This window comes from Taudactylus pleione, unplaced genomic scaffold (assembly GCF_031769625.1).
Source record: "Taudactylus pleione unplaced genomic scaffold, aTauple2 ptg000539l, whole genome shotgun sequence".
NCBI classification, from domain to species: domain Eukaryota; kingdom Metazoa; phylum Chordata; class Amphibia; order Anura; family Myobatrachidae; genus Taudactylus; species Taudactylus pleione.
The window spans coordinates 2,788,945-2,806,863 of record NW_028284941.1 but is presented as its reverse complement, the minus strand read 5'-3'; the positions used below and the strand labels follow the sequence as shown (position 1 = coordinate 2,806,863).

The 17,919-nt window shown below is 40.7% G+C and overlaps 1 protein-coding gene across 1 annotated transcript in view; it reads left to right on the top strand.

The window, feature by feature from the left end:
* The window catches only part of DLGAP3 (DLG associated protein 3), a 500,666-nt gene that overhangs the window by 440,763 nt on the left and 41,984 nt on the right, over positions 1–17,919 (top strand). The window contains exons 7-8 of the mRNA XM_088451181.1: positions 9,154–9,491; positions 11,918–12,003. Of these exons, the coding sequence (XP_088307307.1) occupies positions 9,154–9,491; positions 11,918–12,003 (424 nt within the window). The remainder of the gene's footprint in view (positions 1–9,153; positions 9,492–11,917; positions 12,004–17,919) is intronic.

Here is a 17,919-nt window from a genome sequence, read left to right as displayed (position 1 = left end):
ACAGAAAACTTCAGCGTGCATAACTATTCACCCCCTAAAGTCAGTACTTTGTCGAGCCACCTTTTGCGGCAATTACAGCTGCAAGTCGCTTTGGATAAGTCTCTATGAGCTTGCCACATCTTGCCCCTGGGATTTTTGCCCATTCCTCAAGGCAAAACTGCTCCAGCTCCTTCATGTTGGATGGTTTCCGCTTGTGAACAGCAATCTTCAGGTCTGGCCACAGATTCGCAATTGGATTGAGATCTGGGCTTTGACTAGGCCATTCCAACACATTTAAATGTTTCCTCTTAAACCATTTGAGTGTTGCTTTAGCAGTATGCTTCGGGTCATTGTCCTCCTGGAAGGTGAACCTCCGTCCCATTCTCAAATCACTGGCAGACTGAAACAGGTTTTGCTCAAGAATATCCCTGTATTTAACACCATCCATCTTTCCCTCGACTCGAATCAGTTTCCCAGTAACTGCTGCTGAAAAACATCCCCACAGCATGTTGCTGCCACCACCATGTTTCATTGTGGGGATGGTGTTCTTGGGATGATGAGATGTGTTGGGTTTGCACCAGACATAGCGTTTTCTTTGGTGGTCTCATCTGACCAGAGCACCTTCCTCCATACATTTGGGGAGTCATCCACATGCCTTTTGGCAAATTCAAATCATGTCTTCTTATTTTTATCATTAAGTAATGGCTTTTTGTGGTCACTCTTCCATAAAGCCCAGCTCTATGGAGTATACGGCTTATTGTGGTCACATGCACAGATACACCAGTCTCTGTTGTGGAACTCTGCAGCTCCTTCTGGGTTACCTTTGGTCTCTGTGCGGCCTCTCTGATTAATGCCATCCTTGCCCGGTCTGTGAGTTTTGGTGGGCGGCCCTCTCTTGGCAGGTTTGTTGTAGTACCATGTTCTTTCCATTTGATGATGATGGATTTGATGGTGCCCTAGGGATCATCAAAGATTTGGATATTTTTTTATAATCCAACCCATAATTGTTCTTCTCAACAACTTTGTCCCTGACTTGTTTGGAGAGCTCCTTGGTCTCCATGATGTGATGCCTCTTGCTTAGTGGTGTTGCAGCCTCTGGGGCCTTTCAGAAAAGGTGTTTATACTGACAGATCATGTGACACTTAGATTTCACACATGTGGACTCATTTCACTAATTATGTGACTTCTGAAGGTAATTGGTTGCACCAGAACTTTTGAGGGGCTTCATAGCAAAGGGGGTGATTACATGTGCACATGCCAATTTTCAGAATTTTATTTATATATATATTTTTTATATATATTTTTCTCATTTCACTTTACCAAATTAGACTATTTTGTGCAGATCCATCACATGAAATTCAGATTAAAAAAATAAATAAATTACAGGTTGTAATGTAACAAAAAAGGTAAAAAGCCATGGGGGGATGAATACTTTTGCAAGGAACTGTAAATCTGCAGTGTTATAAATTAAGAATTACAGCTAGTTTACATATAGTGTAGTTACAATTACAAAGCTTACTACACATGAGCAAATAACTCGTGTAAAGTGTCTAATGTTGTGAATTCAAGTACACTGAAGGATGGCTGAGCAATGTGTGCTTTAAATATAAGGTGGATTTACAGTAAATGAAAGTTTTTATTGATAGGATGCACATACAGTATTTTCTATCATTTCGGGCGAAGGGGCAAGGATTGCAGTTTGGCATAGTGTTTGTTATACAGTGCCGTTAAAAAGTTTTTGCCCCCTTCTTTTTTCTTTTATATTTGTATATTTGTCACACTTATTTGTTTCAGATCTTAAAACAAAACTAAATGTAAGAAACTGAGTAACCACAAAATACAGTTTTTAATTGATCATATAATTTATTGAAGGAAAATGTTATTCAAACCTATATCACGTATGTGAAAAATGAATCCTCTCTAAGCCTAATAACTAGTTGTGCCACCTTTAGAATCAAAAACTGCAACCAAACACTTCTGATCATTGGAGTTAAGTCTTTTACATCACTGTGGAGAATTTTTGGCTCACTCTTTGCATAAATACTTTAACCAGGCACATTAAACGATTTTCAAGCATGAACTGCCACAGGACTTTAGGTGCCCACACACATACTGATGTGAACTCAATCACACAATGTGTACGATTTCCCCCTGAACTCTCCTCGGGAGCTCCCTGGCAGTCCTGAACACGATTTGGTCTGAAAATGCTGCCAATTGGACACACGATCTATTGTGCCTCCTAACTACTCCAGTGCATCCTGACTTGAGATTCTCAGATCTGCCCTACAGCACAGCAGATCTGAAGATGCGATGTGCAACCTGCAGTGACGTGAATCGCATCGTGATCGTGAGTGGGGACTCACAATTTCTTCATGATTTGGCTATATTTTACAAGATCAGTCGCTCCAATGCATCGGAATCGGCCAGATCGGGTAAAATATCGCTATGTGTGTGGGCAGCTTTAGACTAAACCACTCTAAAACCTTAATTTTGCTTCTTATAAACCATTCATAGGTGAACTTGCTCTTGTGCTTCAGATAGCTGTCTTGCTGCATATCGCAATTGCACATGAGCTTTAGATCTTGGGCTGATGACCGGACATTCTCCCTCAACATTTTCTAGTAGAGGACAGAATTTATAATTCCATCAATTATGGCACATAACCAAGGTCATGAAGCAGCAATGCATCTCCACACCATCACACTACCACCACCATGTTTGACTGTAGGTATGATGTTCTTATTATGTTGTTTTTTGGCAAATGTCAGAGAAGTATTTATGCTCCTCTTGGTAAGCAATGGTTTACACCTTGCATTTTTGTCTCTTTCTTATGGTGAAATCATGAACGCTGACATTAACTGAGACGAGAGAGGTCTGCAGTTACTTATATGTTTGGACTCTTTTGTGACTTTCTGGATGAGTCATTGATGTGCTCTTAGATTAATTTTTGTAGACTGGCCACCCCTGGGAAGGGTGTGGTATAAAAAAGATCAACAGTGTATAGATAGACAGTCAATAGGTTGACACCAGATGGTCGACAGGGTCAAAAGGTCGACAGGGTCAAAAGGTCAACAGTTAAAATGTCGACATGGACTAAGGTCAATGGTCAACAGGGTCAAAAAAAGTTGACGCACAAATTGTAGACACAGAAAAGGTTGACACTTTTTATGTTATTTTAGGCCTAATCCTCACCATTAGCCAAACACTCCTCCTAGTGTCTAACCCTAAACATCCCCTTCCGCAGCTTAACCCTAACCCCGACAAGTGCCTAACTTTTATTTCTAACCCTAAAAATCATGAAAAACCATGTGTCAACCTTTTCTGTGTCAACCATTTGTGTGGCGATCTTTTACCATGTTGACCAAATGACTCTTACGACCTTTTAGCTGTCAATCATTTGACCCTGTCGACCTTTTGACCCTATTGACCTTAGTTGTCAACCTATTGACTGTCTATCTAGACATTTTTATTGTTATTATTATCCTTTATTTATATGGTGCCTTACAAAGCACATGAATAAGTGAATAAGAGCCAGTGACTTACAGTACAATACAATGCAGGACAAGGACAAGGTTTATATACATTACTGTATTACCAATCATAATACTCAAATAAGCAACCAAGTGATAGGTGCTCAAGTGGGGAATGAGGAGTAGATGAAAGTATAAGTAAGGAGAAGCACAAGAGGGTAGAGGGCCCTGCTCGTGAAAGCTTACATTCTAATAACATTGTAGATCTTCCATTCAGATACCCCTGAGAAGATTCACAACTGTTTCAAGTTTTCTCCAATTGGAGATAATAGCTCTCACTGTGGTTCGCTAGAGTCCCAGAGCATTAGAAATGGCTTTATAACCCTTTCCAAACCAATATATACTTCATTTACTTTCTTTCTCATCTCTTCTGGAATTTATTTTGATCACAATATACTGTGCTGCTTGTTGAGACCTTGGGGTATATTTACTAAAGTGTGGGTTTTTAGAAGTGGAGATGTTGCCCATAGCAACCAATCAGATTCTACTTAACATTTAACTAGTACATACTAGCTAGAATCTGATTGGTTGCTATGGGCAACATTTCCACTTCTAAAAACTTCACATTGCTGGAAAGGTTCTATTTTAGAGATGTTTAGATTCAACAGGGCTGGCAGTAATCAAGTCTGATTGTGTCTAGTGTAAAATAACCCAATTCAATTGAAATTGGTTCATTAGTTGAATAAGTAACTAAGGGGTCAAATACTATTTCACACAGGGCCAGTTGGTATTGGTAAAAACTTAAATAAATTAAATGATCATTTAAAAACTGTATTTTGTATTTACTCAGGTTGTCTTTGTCTTATACTCAGTTTTGTTTGAAGAACTTGAGCAATTAGGGGGTAAATTTACTAAAAGTCATTAATAAAAGTATAATATAGGAAAGGGTTTAATACTGACCTCTGTGGCACCCCACTAATAACTGTAGCCTAGTCTGAATATCTTCTTTTTCTAATAAAAATATTCTCTCTATTCCAAACCAGTTATATCCACCATTATAAATATACTTATTTTTTTCTGCTAGTGCTAACATTTCTTTGGTAGTATCAAATGCTTTTGAAAAATCCAGGTATGTTGCTTTCACTATATTATTTAGATCCACTTGCCAACTTATCTCCTTATAATGACTAATTAGATTTTTTTTTTTACTTTGATCTTTCATAAACCAATCTTTACATTGTGTTATGGATTTTGAATATATTACATATTTCTGAAAAATATCCATCAGAGTTCCTGTAAATATTATACTCACCACCATACATGCCAACCATTTTGCTTATGGTGGGATGGTTCTGATTATGGAATACTGTTCCGCCATCCTACAATCAGGACACAAAGGTACATTCTTCTCCTACATTGGTTTGGTAACCAGACGCCCCCTATCACACCCCACTCCTCTATCAATGTAATAACAATCCATGTATCACCTCATTGTGTCCATTCCATGTAGTGGGAGTAATTACAACGCATATACGACGGGATGCATCAAAGCAGTTTTGCGGTAAAATCTCTGAAAATGACGTTTTTGGATGTCTGGCTGCTTACCGCATATGCACCAAGCTCCGGAATGTGATAAATTCTGGGGCTTGGATGCAGTGGGCAATACCATCTTTAGATGACGTTACCCAATAGAAGCCTATAGGCTTCTGTTGGCACTTGCCCCTGAAATGGATCCAATCGAATCCCCCCAAGCACCCCCCACTCAATGCATGCACAGAAGGACTTCTGGGTCCTAAACACATACTTATCTAACCACAAGAACATGGCATATTCATTTTCCACTGCTATATCTCCCTCTAGTTAGGTATTAAACAGGATTTATTGTGCAGATAATACCAGATGAGATTTGATCCACTGATGTATTCCATACTTGCCTATTGATGCCTGTGAGACTCACACATTTTGTGGAGTTCTTCTGGACTTCAGAGATGTAAGACTAACCTCACAGGTTTACAGTGATTCGCGTCATTAACCTGCTTCCGCTGCTCGATGCCACAATTTAGGGCGTTGCTCAATATGGCGATTAGCTTACTGATGCAAATCGTGTCTCCATGCCTTTCCACATTCCTGAACCTCTCACTTAGACCTCTTCTGGAACAGAGGCATACAATATTTTAATGTTTGGTTTATCATGCTAAAGCAAGCTTCACTTACACTATTTTTGTCAAAAAAAAATTGCAAATCCCCCCACTGAATGTCATCCTATTGTTCTGCTTGCTTATTGAGCTTAGAAAGTCTTTATGGTGATAGATGTGCCAGTGGAAATGTTACCATGCCACAGAATGGGCTGGTCCAGGTCACATAGAGGGTATGCCGCCTCTCCCTGTAATACATTTGAGTCACTTCTAACTCATTTTCATTCTCCCTTACCTCTGTAACACGTTTCTTCCACTCACCCCTACCCTGTAGCACATTTCTCTGTCCCCAATCCCAGGACTGCTGTCTGCATGTATTATTATTATCACTCTACTTACTCTTCCTGTGATGCTGCCAGGCAGAGGCAACAAAACTTTGATCATGTCCCACTCAAGAGACTAAGTTCTGCAACATAGTGACAGTCTGGCAGTGGATCAGAGTGCAGCTGATTCATTCTGTTTCAATGCCAGACTCTCTGATCTATCACAGTCCCCACCCCAGGGCCCAGCAGTCACAGTGAGGCTGTGTGCAATGCAAGTCAGAAAGAAGGGAACTCGAGACATACATTTTACTGTAGCAATTGAGTATTGGATCCCGATGTAGCTGTCCTTGTAAGCTGCTAAAACATAGTTCTGGACCTCATATATTTTACTGGCTGCAGGTTGTGTATCTATGCACTAAATGAATCAAAGCTAATTACTGATTCGTTACTATGTGTTGCTGACTTTGGCCCTCATTCAGAGCCACTCGCTAGCGGCAGTACACTCGTTCCGAGTGATGTTCGCACATCTGCGCATGCGTACGGTTTTTAGTACGCATGCGCGAACCAGTCAGTGCGGCCGAAAATCATTGGTACGCAATATAGCGAGGGCCTGCTATTTTGAGTGACAGAATGAGGCGTATGTGGGTGGTAACAGGGGAAGGTGCTTGAAAACGGGGAGTGGAGATCCGAACGCAGGCGTGCTTAAAGGTCAAAACGGGCGTTTTAAGGGAGTGCATAATTAATACAGCAGCGTCATTGACCACGTCACTTGGTTTTTTTTAACTCAGAGCTGCTCGCAAAATAGCGGTTGAAAACACCAACCACAAGAATAGCGAGCAGTTCATACGCTGTACGATGTACTCGATTAATCTAATAAATAGCGGACATGACGTATGGTGCGTGCGGCCAGGGGGCGTTTTTATCAAATAAACGAGCATATGTTTTGCTCGCTCATTCAGACTTAGAGGTGTGAACAGACTGCAATTTGCAAACGGATCATTTGAATAGCCACCCCTTGTTTTTGAACGAACGACCGCAAATAGCGAACGGCTCTGAATCAGGCCCTTTATTTTATTTTTTATTGTAAATCAACCTAATTTTTTAAAATGTTACTTCACTACAGAAAAATTATTATTTATTTCAGTATCTGTTTATTAACATTTTGTAATAAAACAAGACTAGATAATAACAGACAGAGAATGAGGTAAATTGGGATTTGATACATGCAAATGGGTCCAGCCAAATGCACAGATTCTTGGCGGCCTATATGATCCAGTCACATTGCAATGTTGGCATGGGGTCAGCGTGTTGTGTGAGTGTAGAAAGAGAACACATGTAAAGTTATGTGTTGATTGTGTATATTGGCTCTTGTGCACATCTTCACGCCGGAACATTTATTTTGCACTTTAATCAAAGAATACTTGTATATTGCCCCTGTTATAACATACTACATTTATATTGCCCCAGTTATAAAATAATATGGCCCTCGTAAGTGATAAGACATTTAGGGCTCTATTTATCAATCTTTTTTTACAAAAATAATGTGAAAATGGATGTTTTCACACCCTTTTCACATTATTTTAATTTCACTGCAATGTACTGAAGGGCTTTTGGAGCAGTTTTTGGTAAAAACTCCTCCAATACCTTTAATTCGCATTTGTTTAGTAAGCAAATCGCATTTCCCATACTTGTAATGGTAAATTCGATCTGCTTGAAATGTACTATGTAAGGGGAAATTGTGAAAAAATGCTTGGTGAGAGCCCTGCTATAACACCATCTGGATATGACGTTTAGCAGGGTCCCCCCAGGTTCCCTGCTCCTGCTCCGCTCTGACAGACAGAGCAGAGCCGGGAGCCAGCCCCATGTGATCAGCTTTGTGGTCTAAATAGATCACAATCTGATTACTGTACAATAAAAATATTGTTTTAAAAAAAATCAAACACTTATCTGTACCCTGGGGTCCACTGATCGGTGATCTCTCTCCTCCGGTCAGCTGGTCACCGGGCTGCTGTACTGTGACCCCAGTCAGCTGTGCTGTGAACCGGCATCTCAGTTTACAGCACACATGAACAGACTGGGCTTACAGACCAGGAGCCCAGAGACCAGCTGACCGAAGGAGAGAGCTCACCGATCACCGGGCAGGTAAGTGCAAGCGTTGGGCCAATGGGGGTGGTAGGGTTGGGGGTGAGTGTGGGGGTGGGGGGGTAGCACAAGCAGGTGGTGCATGCGCAGAGGCATTCTCACTTTATTTTTTGTGAAGAATACAGTGAGAAGTGTGAGGTGATGATCCGCAGGGACAGAGCTTTCTCGGAAGCTCTGTCTCTGCCTGAGGAAGTTAATACATTCTTGTGATAGTTCCTAAATTCGCAATGTGAATTTAGGTGAAATTATCACACTACAATGGCATTTTAATGCGGATTGTAGTAAATAGGTGCCTTATATTGCCTCTTTATTACAATAATTAATATTGGCTGCTTAGTAAATAATTATTGCCTCCAAAATTATACTATTAATACTTTTTTATATTTTTACTGGCAAGCTAGCTATATCCACACATGCCGTCCTGTTTGTCAGAACCATCTAAAAGAAAAAAAAAAACTTGGGAAATTTTTCAGGTGGTTTGTGTCTTTGCAAACTGCTGCACCTTGCATGTGGTATAAGTGGTTTTCAGTATCCCAAACTGCAGGTAAGTAAATCTGCCGGTTTGGCTCTGAAAACCACATGCAATGTGTGACAGTTTGCAAAGAGTACATAAAACCGCTACTTAGTAAATCTCAAAAGTGTAGAAATTATTGTACAACAATAATTGCAAGAGACTTGGGATGCAAATGTATGTTTAGAAAAAAAAATTAGATGGATCAAACATGGCAAAATGTTTCTTGTTTAAGGTGGTAATTTTGAAAAGGTATTTATTTTTAGGCTAAATTAATGTAGGTGATATCATTTAAATAAATTCAATGACTAGCATACATATTAAAATATACACATGCGTTTAAAATCTTAACATGACAAAAGTTAACATAGTTTATTGGCTATTGGATTTAGTAGACTTTTCTGACCTAAACAATGTAAGCTACACTACATAGCACAGGTCTGTTGTGGTAATATGTAATTATTGTTAAACTTTATATAGTTAGTCTCCCCTATTTCTCCATATGATTAAACAAAACATACTGTTCATTTGAAAATTGAAATGCAGCCAAGACAACATAGCATGAATTTTCTTAATTACCTTTTTTGTAACAGCTTTCACTTACCGCAAAGCCCCACCACCCATTCCACCCAGGCTCCTCTCTAAACCTCTCATCTCGGTGACAGCCCAAAGTAGCACAGAATCTACCCATGAAACCTTTCTGCACAATGAGCCTACGCGGTTGCCTTGGACGAAAGATGTCAAGGTCCACTGTAATTCTAGTGAGAGTCTGGAAGGAACCAAGTCCAGAGGTCTGACCTTGGACCTGGCAACTGTCCAACACAGAGCTTCACCCAAACCTTCTACTGTGATCAGCAAGGCCCTACCATTGAGGGAAGAGCTAAAAGGTGGCACACGACAAAGAAAGTGGCGTCCATCCATTGGTGTACAGGTATGTCATTGTTATTGACTCAAGCTTTATTTTTCTGTCTTATTGTATAACTTATTTATCTAGTGGTAACTGTGAAAGATAGTCTCTTAGGTAAATTGAACTTTAGATGAAGTACTATTATTCTTAACTTAACAAATGTTAAAATTCTGAGTTTAAATGTTGTTTATAATCCAAGTTAAAAGTATGTGAAAATAAAAATCATTGTACAAAATACAACAGTACATATTTGAATATTTACATGTGTTTAACATGCGGTTTCCTGAACAATTCTTTTTACCATTTCACTGTGTCTAATACGACACAACTTACACTTATCTCTGCATTCTAATGTTGTAAGTACAATGAGGTATGAAGTATTACAGACGTGTCCTCATACATCTAGCCTCCTTACGCATTAAACAACCCTTCTAGTTGTGGTATGCTGCAGTGTGACTCGGTAGTGCTGAGCGTCTTTTCGTGCGACTTTTTAACTTTCAAATGCGTCTTATTCACACAGAGATGCAAATAGGATGCACAAGCAGCTTCTGCTGCTTAAAATTATATGCGGCAAGCCTATATTCTGGGGGCAACCATGGGTGTATCTGTATGCAAAATGCTGCATTACAGTGTCAGCTGTAAAAAGTCGCACGAAAAGACGCTTGGTGTTACCGAGTCACGCGGCACTCCTGCATTATGTGTAGCGCGACTTGAAGTGCACGGAGGATAGATGTATGTGGACACATCTGTACAGTAAGTGTGTTTTATTATGTGTTTGGCTTGTACAGGATTACAACTTCCTATATTGTTGATATTGCATATTTAAAACAAATGCGAATAGAATGCACTTGTAAATGCATCTAAATGTATACATGGAAGCAATACATTTTTTGTTTGCATTTTTGCATGTGGTAAAAAAAGCAACACATTGAAATGTCCAGTGTGAACATAGCCTAAATAGGTTAATGTGTTGCTATTCATTTCAAATATTTGTTTGAGGGAATAAACCCTCAAACGTGTCATGGTCACTATTCATGAGCTAGCCTTGCTGCTAGCACTTGGTGCTGGGTTACCTGTAGTACAGACTAATGAGTGCCCAGTGTGTTAGAGACTGCCTGCAAGGGTCATAGCCTTTGCAGCAAGACAACCACAGGTCAAGGGCTCATGGCCACCAATGGGTCATGTTCCAGTAGACAGCTATGCATATACCAGATGGCAATAATGTGACAAAAAGACGTAGTTAGGGGCAGGACAAGACTTATGATGGGTAATGCAGGTTCATAGTTAAAATGCAAGTTAATGGTAAGAATACCAACCAGATAATTGACATATGATTGGTAAGATCACAATCCAGGTCATTAAGTAATGAAAGAAGCAGAAATACTTGTTCAGGACCATGTGTGCTCACTAGAATGGCTTCTAAATTCACCGCCTGCTGACGTCAGCAGGGACAACTCCAAAGTGCAATGTCTGATCAAAGGAGAGAGGAGAAGTGGCACAGTCACCTAAACAGAGGATAGGATCTGTTATTGCAAGGTAAGTAATGCTGCTGAAAACAGCATGTTACAAATGTTTACTTTTCCAAGGCTATTCCTGTTCAAATAATATCATGAAACTTTTATTTTTGCTCAGAGGATAAAAACTGGCCAATATGCCTTCAAGGATGCCGACACAAAGCACTCACTGGAAGTGTGGCGCAGGGGACACATGCCTCCCTACCACCTGGCCCAGTCAGCCCCTGCTCTCAGTCTCAATGGAGAAAATACATAAAACAGAATTATGTAACATGAAATGGAATACAATCATAAGAATTTATACAGTAATCATTTAATCCACCAACTGTTACTCTAAAAACATGTACTGAATTATATTGGTAGCAATAAGGCACTAGGCAGACATATTCTTCTGCTTATAGCATAATTTTCAGAGGAAAACAATCCATGCATATTTCTTAGATAAGAGGGAGTAATATTAACAGCTATTAATTAGAAATTAGAGTTTCTGTTTTAGAGAAAATCGAACACACCCGAACCTTGGACTTCCGAGTCCCAGTCCCGAGTCGGGTCTTCTCGTAATTCTGAACCGGATCTTGCATATATCTCTTCATGTTGAATCTTGACGCCATTTAGTTTTCCCTTTTTGATACCAGAGCTAAATGGCACCAACTGTCTGATGACTCAATTACAGTTACAATATGGCACAAAGTTACACTAAATACTCTCAATTTCTCTCCTACTGCTGAAAAGATATACGAGAATGATTTAAATTTACTGTGGTTATCCAAACTCATTTCTACACAGTGGTTGTTCATTGACATCATGCAGAGAAAGATCAGTTTGCAAATTTTACCTTTGATGCAAGAGTATTTTTGTCACACCAATGACTATTGCCATTGTATTTTAGTCTCAACCCTTGCAAACGTTGGGCTAATTGACCTTCCATTTCTGCAGGTTGAGACCATCTCAGACTCGGATACAGAGGGAAAGAGCCGGAGAGAGTTTCACTCTATTGGGGTCCAAGTAGAAGATGACAGAAGGTGCCTATATCCGTGTTATAAAATAGTTTGCATGTAGAATATTGTGGTAACATGTTATATGGTTACGCCTAAATTAAGTGAGCTACACTTGCAAGGTTGTGCATATACTGTACTAAAGAAAATAAATTAGCATCCATGCACAACTTGATGATTGCTATTGGATATGGGAATTGTGTCTGCTTGTGTGCACACTTGCAATCTGTTTGTGGGGAGGATGGCAAGATGGTTCTAATCACAGCACTGACTTTGTTCAAGCATATAAATTGGCAGAACAAGCCGCATCCTGTGACAATCATTAGATGGGACTTTTCTTTTAGCTGTGTCAATATCATATCATACATTAAGGTATGAATCACTTTTTCATGGTGGTTGCAGAATACTCAATGTGTGCCAGATAAGAAGAAGTAAATAATGACTACACTCAGGTGTAGCTTGCATGGTAACAAAGTCAACTGCTTATTGTACTTCCACAAGTTACTTTTATACATTGGCTATGTTCACTTAACATCTGTTGCAGAGTTGAAGTTGGGTTGATGAATATATTCTGTGTGTATCCGCCCTATGCATGCTCCAAAGCCGAGCGTATGTAAGTACGAATTATTCAGATTCGTATGTAACTCAATCGCATCTCCATTTGTTGGTGGTAACAGGGTATCTGACATAGGGAAAGTTCAGCGGTGGGGTGTTGGTGGAATTGAGGGCTATGCAGAGATGTGCTTACACATAATTGTGCCTGTGTTCAGATGGATCTTTTCTCCAGGAATAGGGCTGGTAAGGCACTGATAATGATGATGGCTATGAAACTAAACATATGGATAGGGGATGGTTAGAGAGCAGTGATGACTACAGCTCTACATTTGTGCGAATATACATATTTTTTTCTGCTCATGCAGTGCAGGTGCAATTACTTCTGACAGATGTTCAATTTCGTATCAACCGCCAGGAGAGTGTGGAAACGGGGTATTGGGACATAAGTGGGTGCATATGAAGCTCTAACACAGTGATATGTACCCTGACAGTTCCCAGGCACTGGTGGAACTGCAATTCAAAGTGCTGACAGTACACAATTTGCTAATGGGCCCTCTGTGGTATGATAATTCTGTATATAATTGCATAAAGGTGCCTATACACGATTCTACCTGGTGATTTGGGCTAACTGCCAAGGAGATTAATTTCTGTCAGATTTCATATGCAGCCAAAAAGATCAGGCCATTCAGGGCTGGGGCAGAATGCCTGAATTTGACAGAGCACCATTATGACTGCATTCACTGCATTCTAGGGGCAAGTCAAATATTTGATTTTCTTTCAGATTTTTCACCCAAAAAGGTTTTAATATCAAAAATTTTAATTTTCCGGGGAGAAAGTCCATGTGCTCTACTGTATGTTATACCACTTGGAAGGCTGGTCTGCTGCTTGTGGGCCAGTGCTGTGTGCTTACCCTGGCAGATTGATGAAGGGGGCGGGCATAGTGCAGCCGAGTGGGCAGCATAAGTGGCGTGATGATGTGGTCATGTCACTGTGGCCTGCCCCCTACTATATAATGCTCTGATTATCTGAAATGTGAGTTGGGGCCATTATAATGAGGTTCAGCGTAAATCACATTATCGTCCATCTGGCCTGACTACTTCACTCAGAAAGGGCAGCCGTGGGTGGCCATGAGCAGCCGGCAGGGACGGGCTCCAGAAGACTTGCCTACTCTTCTGGGCGTCTGGGAGAACCACCCAAGATTTGGGTGTCTGGGAGAGTAGGCAAGTATGGTGTTGCTCACCTGTCTAGGAGTATCAGGGGTGTTGCAATTCATGGTAGGACAATCAAATTCGATAAACAGTTCGGCAAGACAATGGCAGGCATGGATGAGAAAAAGAAATAAAATGCGCAAAAGTGCAAGCAACTGACAAGGATGATGCAAAAACTGAATAAATAGAGAAGGGGTAAGTCTCCAGTAAGGTCAACGGAGGAGCAGGTGTAGTGAGTAGCAGTCCAGTTGTCAGAACTAGTATATTATTCAAAGTTCATGGGGTATACAGAGCAATCACTTAGGTGTGGTCCCATTATAAAGCATTTGGGGACGGAGATTGGTTGACTGCTGTGCATGCGCATTTGCACTCCAACAACGCCAGGACCTGGAAACTTGTCTCAACCAGTGGGCAGTTCTTTGAAAACCTGGGAACCGTACCAACCTATCAACTTACTAAAGTATTAAATGTGCACTGGGACATCGTGACTGTTAGTGGTGACTGTGACACAGATATGGCCAGTAATATAACTTAATGAGGTGCCAAGGTTACCTCATTATTAAGACTAGTATTTTTCAGTAATGGAAAAACCATAACTTTCTCGTATGAAGAAAATTCACAATTCAAGATTTTTCAATGAATTTAGGGTAATGGCGATACATGTAGATTTCTAATAACATGCAAAGCAATATGATAATAGACTCATTATGTTTTTCTAATATGCAGTAAGGTATAATCACACACCACTCTAAGCTCTATTAGGACATGCAGAGCAGTATAATATGCTAGCAGCTGCAACAGTGCAGAAGGCTGTAATGACAAGCGGTTCAATGTACTAAGATGCAGAGAAAAATAATGGCATGTAAGTGGATATACAGTAATGTATGCACGTTCATATAACCATAAAGCTTAAAACTGGGAAGCACTATCTACTTACATAGAATGACAAAGAATGGACTCTATATGGCATTTATTATTGATAAAGAGGTATGCATAAGCTGACAGTCTGCTAGTTTTCTTTGTATCTGTCTGCCTGCATGGGGTACTTTCCTATCAATGTCCATTTGATGTGCTGTTCTCCTACAGTAGCACACCTATGGCATGTGTTACCATGGCAACAACGCAGGCTGAGGATGCTGGGTAGGACATTATCAGACCTGTCTTACTAATGCTAGAAATTAACCCCAGTTGGTCAAAATGACTGTAAAGGGCAGATTCACTATTGAATGTAGTTAGACAAATGGATTACTCAGAAGGCTAAATATGTAATAGATACAACAAATTTGTGCACACATTAGTTTATTATGTTCACATTAAGGACATGGATGCTGTATACCATTGTCATTAAGGAACTGAATGATATCAACTGTGGTAGAAGCACTGGATAAGTCTGGGATGGCATATATGTGTGTCCCAGATTCCTATCACATGTGTTTTAAAAACCCCAGGAAAAGTCTGTTATGCCAAACAGACCAGAAGTGTCGGCTTTTGGTAAAAGCTGGATAATGGGTACTAGGGGTGTGGATGTGAGAATAGAAGGAAGGGCTCCATCCACAGGCCATTCCAGGTGTTGGGCCTTTCAGTCTGAGAGCAGGCTGATTAGTAGTTGCAAAAAAAAAGGAGGGGAGTTTAACCCCCTATTGTTCCTCAGCAGACTGAATAGTACCTTCAACAATATATGAAAACTATATGGTCATAGAAATCAGAGATATTAGTTGCATGCATTTGCAAATACATGGGAAGCTGCTAGGCCACGTCACGGCTTCTCTGTCACTAGCAGTCCCTAACACTAAGGGGTTCACATCCGGGGCACAGTGCACCCCGAAAAACGTCCAGCCCAGGACCCCCCCAGGGCATCACACGAAAAATGGAAAAAGAGTGACAGTGCAGTGTAAAGTATAGGTGTGTAAGAATAATTATTGAGTGTTGGAAACAGGGGTTAAAATATATGTGAATTATTACATGAAAAAAATACAAACATAATATGTGATGTAAAAAGCAACTGTGTGTATTGAGTGGTGATGCCATGAGGGAGCCCAGCCAGACCAGCCCCGGGGGCCCTACGCCCGAACGCTCACCCCAAATGTAAAGTATACCAATTATAAGGCCTCATGATAAAGGCACATATAAATTTTGTCAAATGTAAGGCCTCCTGATAAAGGCACATACATAAATGCATCCACATTGAGAGCCAGCTTACCTGGGAGTCACCCCATGGAACTCCAACTAGCACTACTAGAACCAGCATGCCCTACTAATGCTGGCTCTTTCATGCCACACATACCAAACAAACAAAAAATGGCAGCTGCTCAATCAATCTAGCAGCACTAATCAGGTGCATGAAAGGGAGGGGTCATACTAAGTAGAAAAAGGAGGGGGTTTTAACCCCCTATTGTTCCTCAGCATACTGAATAGTACCTGCAACAATATATGAAAACTATATGGTCATAGAAATCAGAGATATTAATTGCATGCATTTGCAAATACATGGGAAGCTGCTAGGCCACGTAACGGCTTCTCTGTCACTAGCAGCCCCTAACACTAAGGGGTTCACATCCGGGGCACAGTGCACCCCGAAAGACATCCAGCCCAGGACCCCCCCAGGGCATCACACGAAAAATGGAAAAAGAGTGACAGTGCAGTGTAAAGTATAGGTGTGTAAGACTAATTAATGAGTGTTGGAAAAAGGGGTTAAAATATATGTGAATTATTACATCAAAAAAATACAAACATAATATGTGATGTAAAAAGCAAGATTGATTGAGCAGCTACCATTTTTTTTTTTTTGGTATGAGTGGCATGAAGGAGCCAGCATTAGTAGGGCTTGCTGGTTCTAGTAGTGCTAGTTGGAGTTCCCAGGGGTGACTCCCAGGTAAACTGGCTCTCAATGTGGATGCATTTATGTATGTGCCTTTATCAGGAGGCCTTACATTTGACAAAACTTATATGTGCCTTTATCATGAGGCCTTATAATTGTTATATTTTACATTTGGGGTGAGCGTTCGGGCGTAGGGCCCCCGGGGCTGGTCTGGCTGGACTCCCTCATGGCATCACCACTTAATACACACAGTTGCTTTTTACATCACATATTATGTTTGTATTTCTTTCATGTAATAATTCACATATATTTTAACCCCTTTTTCCAACACTCATTAATTAGTCTTACACACCTATACTTTACACTGCACTGTCACTCTTTTTCCATTTTTCGTGTGATGCCCTGGGGGGGTCCTGGGCTGGACGTTTTTCGGGGTGCACTGTGCCCCGGATGTGAAAACCTTAGTGTTAGGGACTGCTAGTGACAGAGAAGCCGTGACGTGGCCTAGCAGCTTCCCATGTATTTGCAAATGCATGCAACTAATATCTCTGATTTCTATGACCATATAGTTTTCATATATTGTTGCAGGTACTATTCAGTGTGCTGAGGAACAACAGGGGGTTAAACCCCCCTCCTTTTTCTACTCAGTATGACACCTCCCTTTCATGCACCTGATTAGTGCTGCTAGATTGATTGAGCAGCTGCCATTTTTTGTTTGTTTGATTAGTAGTTGCACCTGGAAGTGGCTCAGATAAGCTGTGTTAGGTTTTGGTTCAGTGTCTCACATACCCTGGGGGAGAACAGACACTGAGATACTGTGATATTTGAAAGTGCTGTGTTTGTGGTAAGGCAGTAAGCCCTGCCACTTGTAGAGAAGGAATAACCTGTCTAGTTAGTGCCCAGACGGGCCAGGATTTATTTTCATGTTTTGTTTATTTTGTTGTTTATATTGCACAATAAAACTGGTTCCGACCAGCTTGAATGAAAACCCTGGATTGGAGTGCTGTTTCCTGGCTTCTGTGTGTAAGGAGGTGTCCATATACCCCAGGAGAGGGACCCCCTACCCCGACTATATTACAAGTGGTGGACAATGCGGGCAGACACACGGAAAACTGTAGCAAGAGGAAAAGTTTTGCATTGAAAATTGAAAGAGACAGACACCAATTTGTTGTTTGGATATCAACCTGTGTTTTGTGGCATTGGTAGATGCTTAGAGAAGCAAGATTCAACTTCCAACCTAGACCTAAAGACAACATGGAGGACATTGTTAAGGCCTTGCTCCAAGCTAACAAAACTCAGCAGGAAACTAACAAAGACTTGCAAGAAGCTACCAGAGCTCAGCAGGAAGCTACCAGAGCTCAG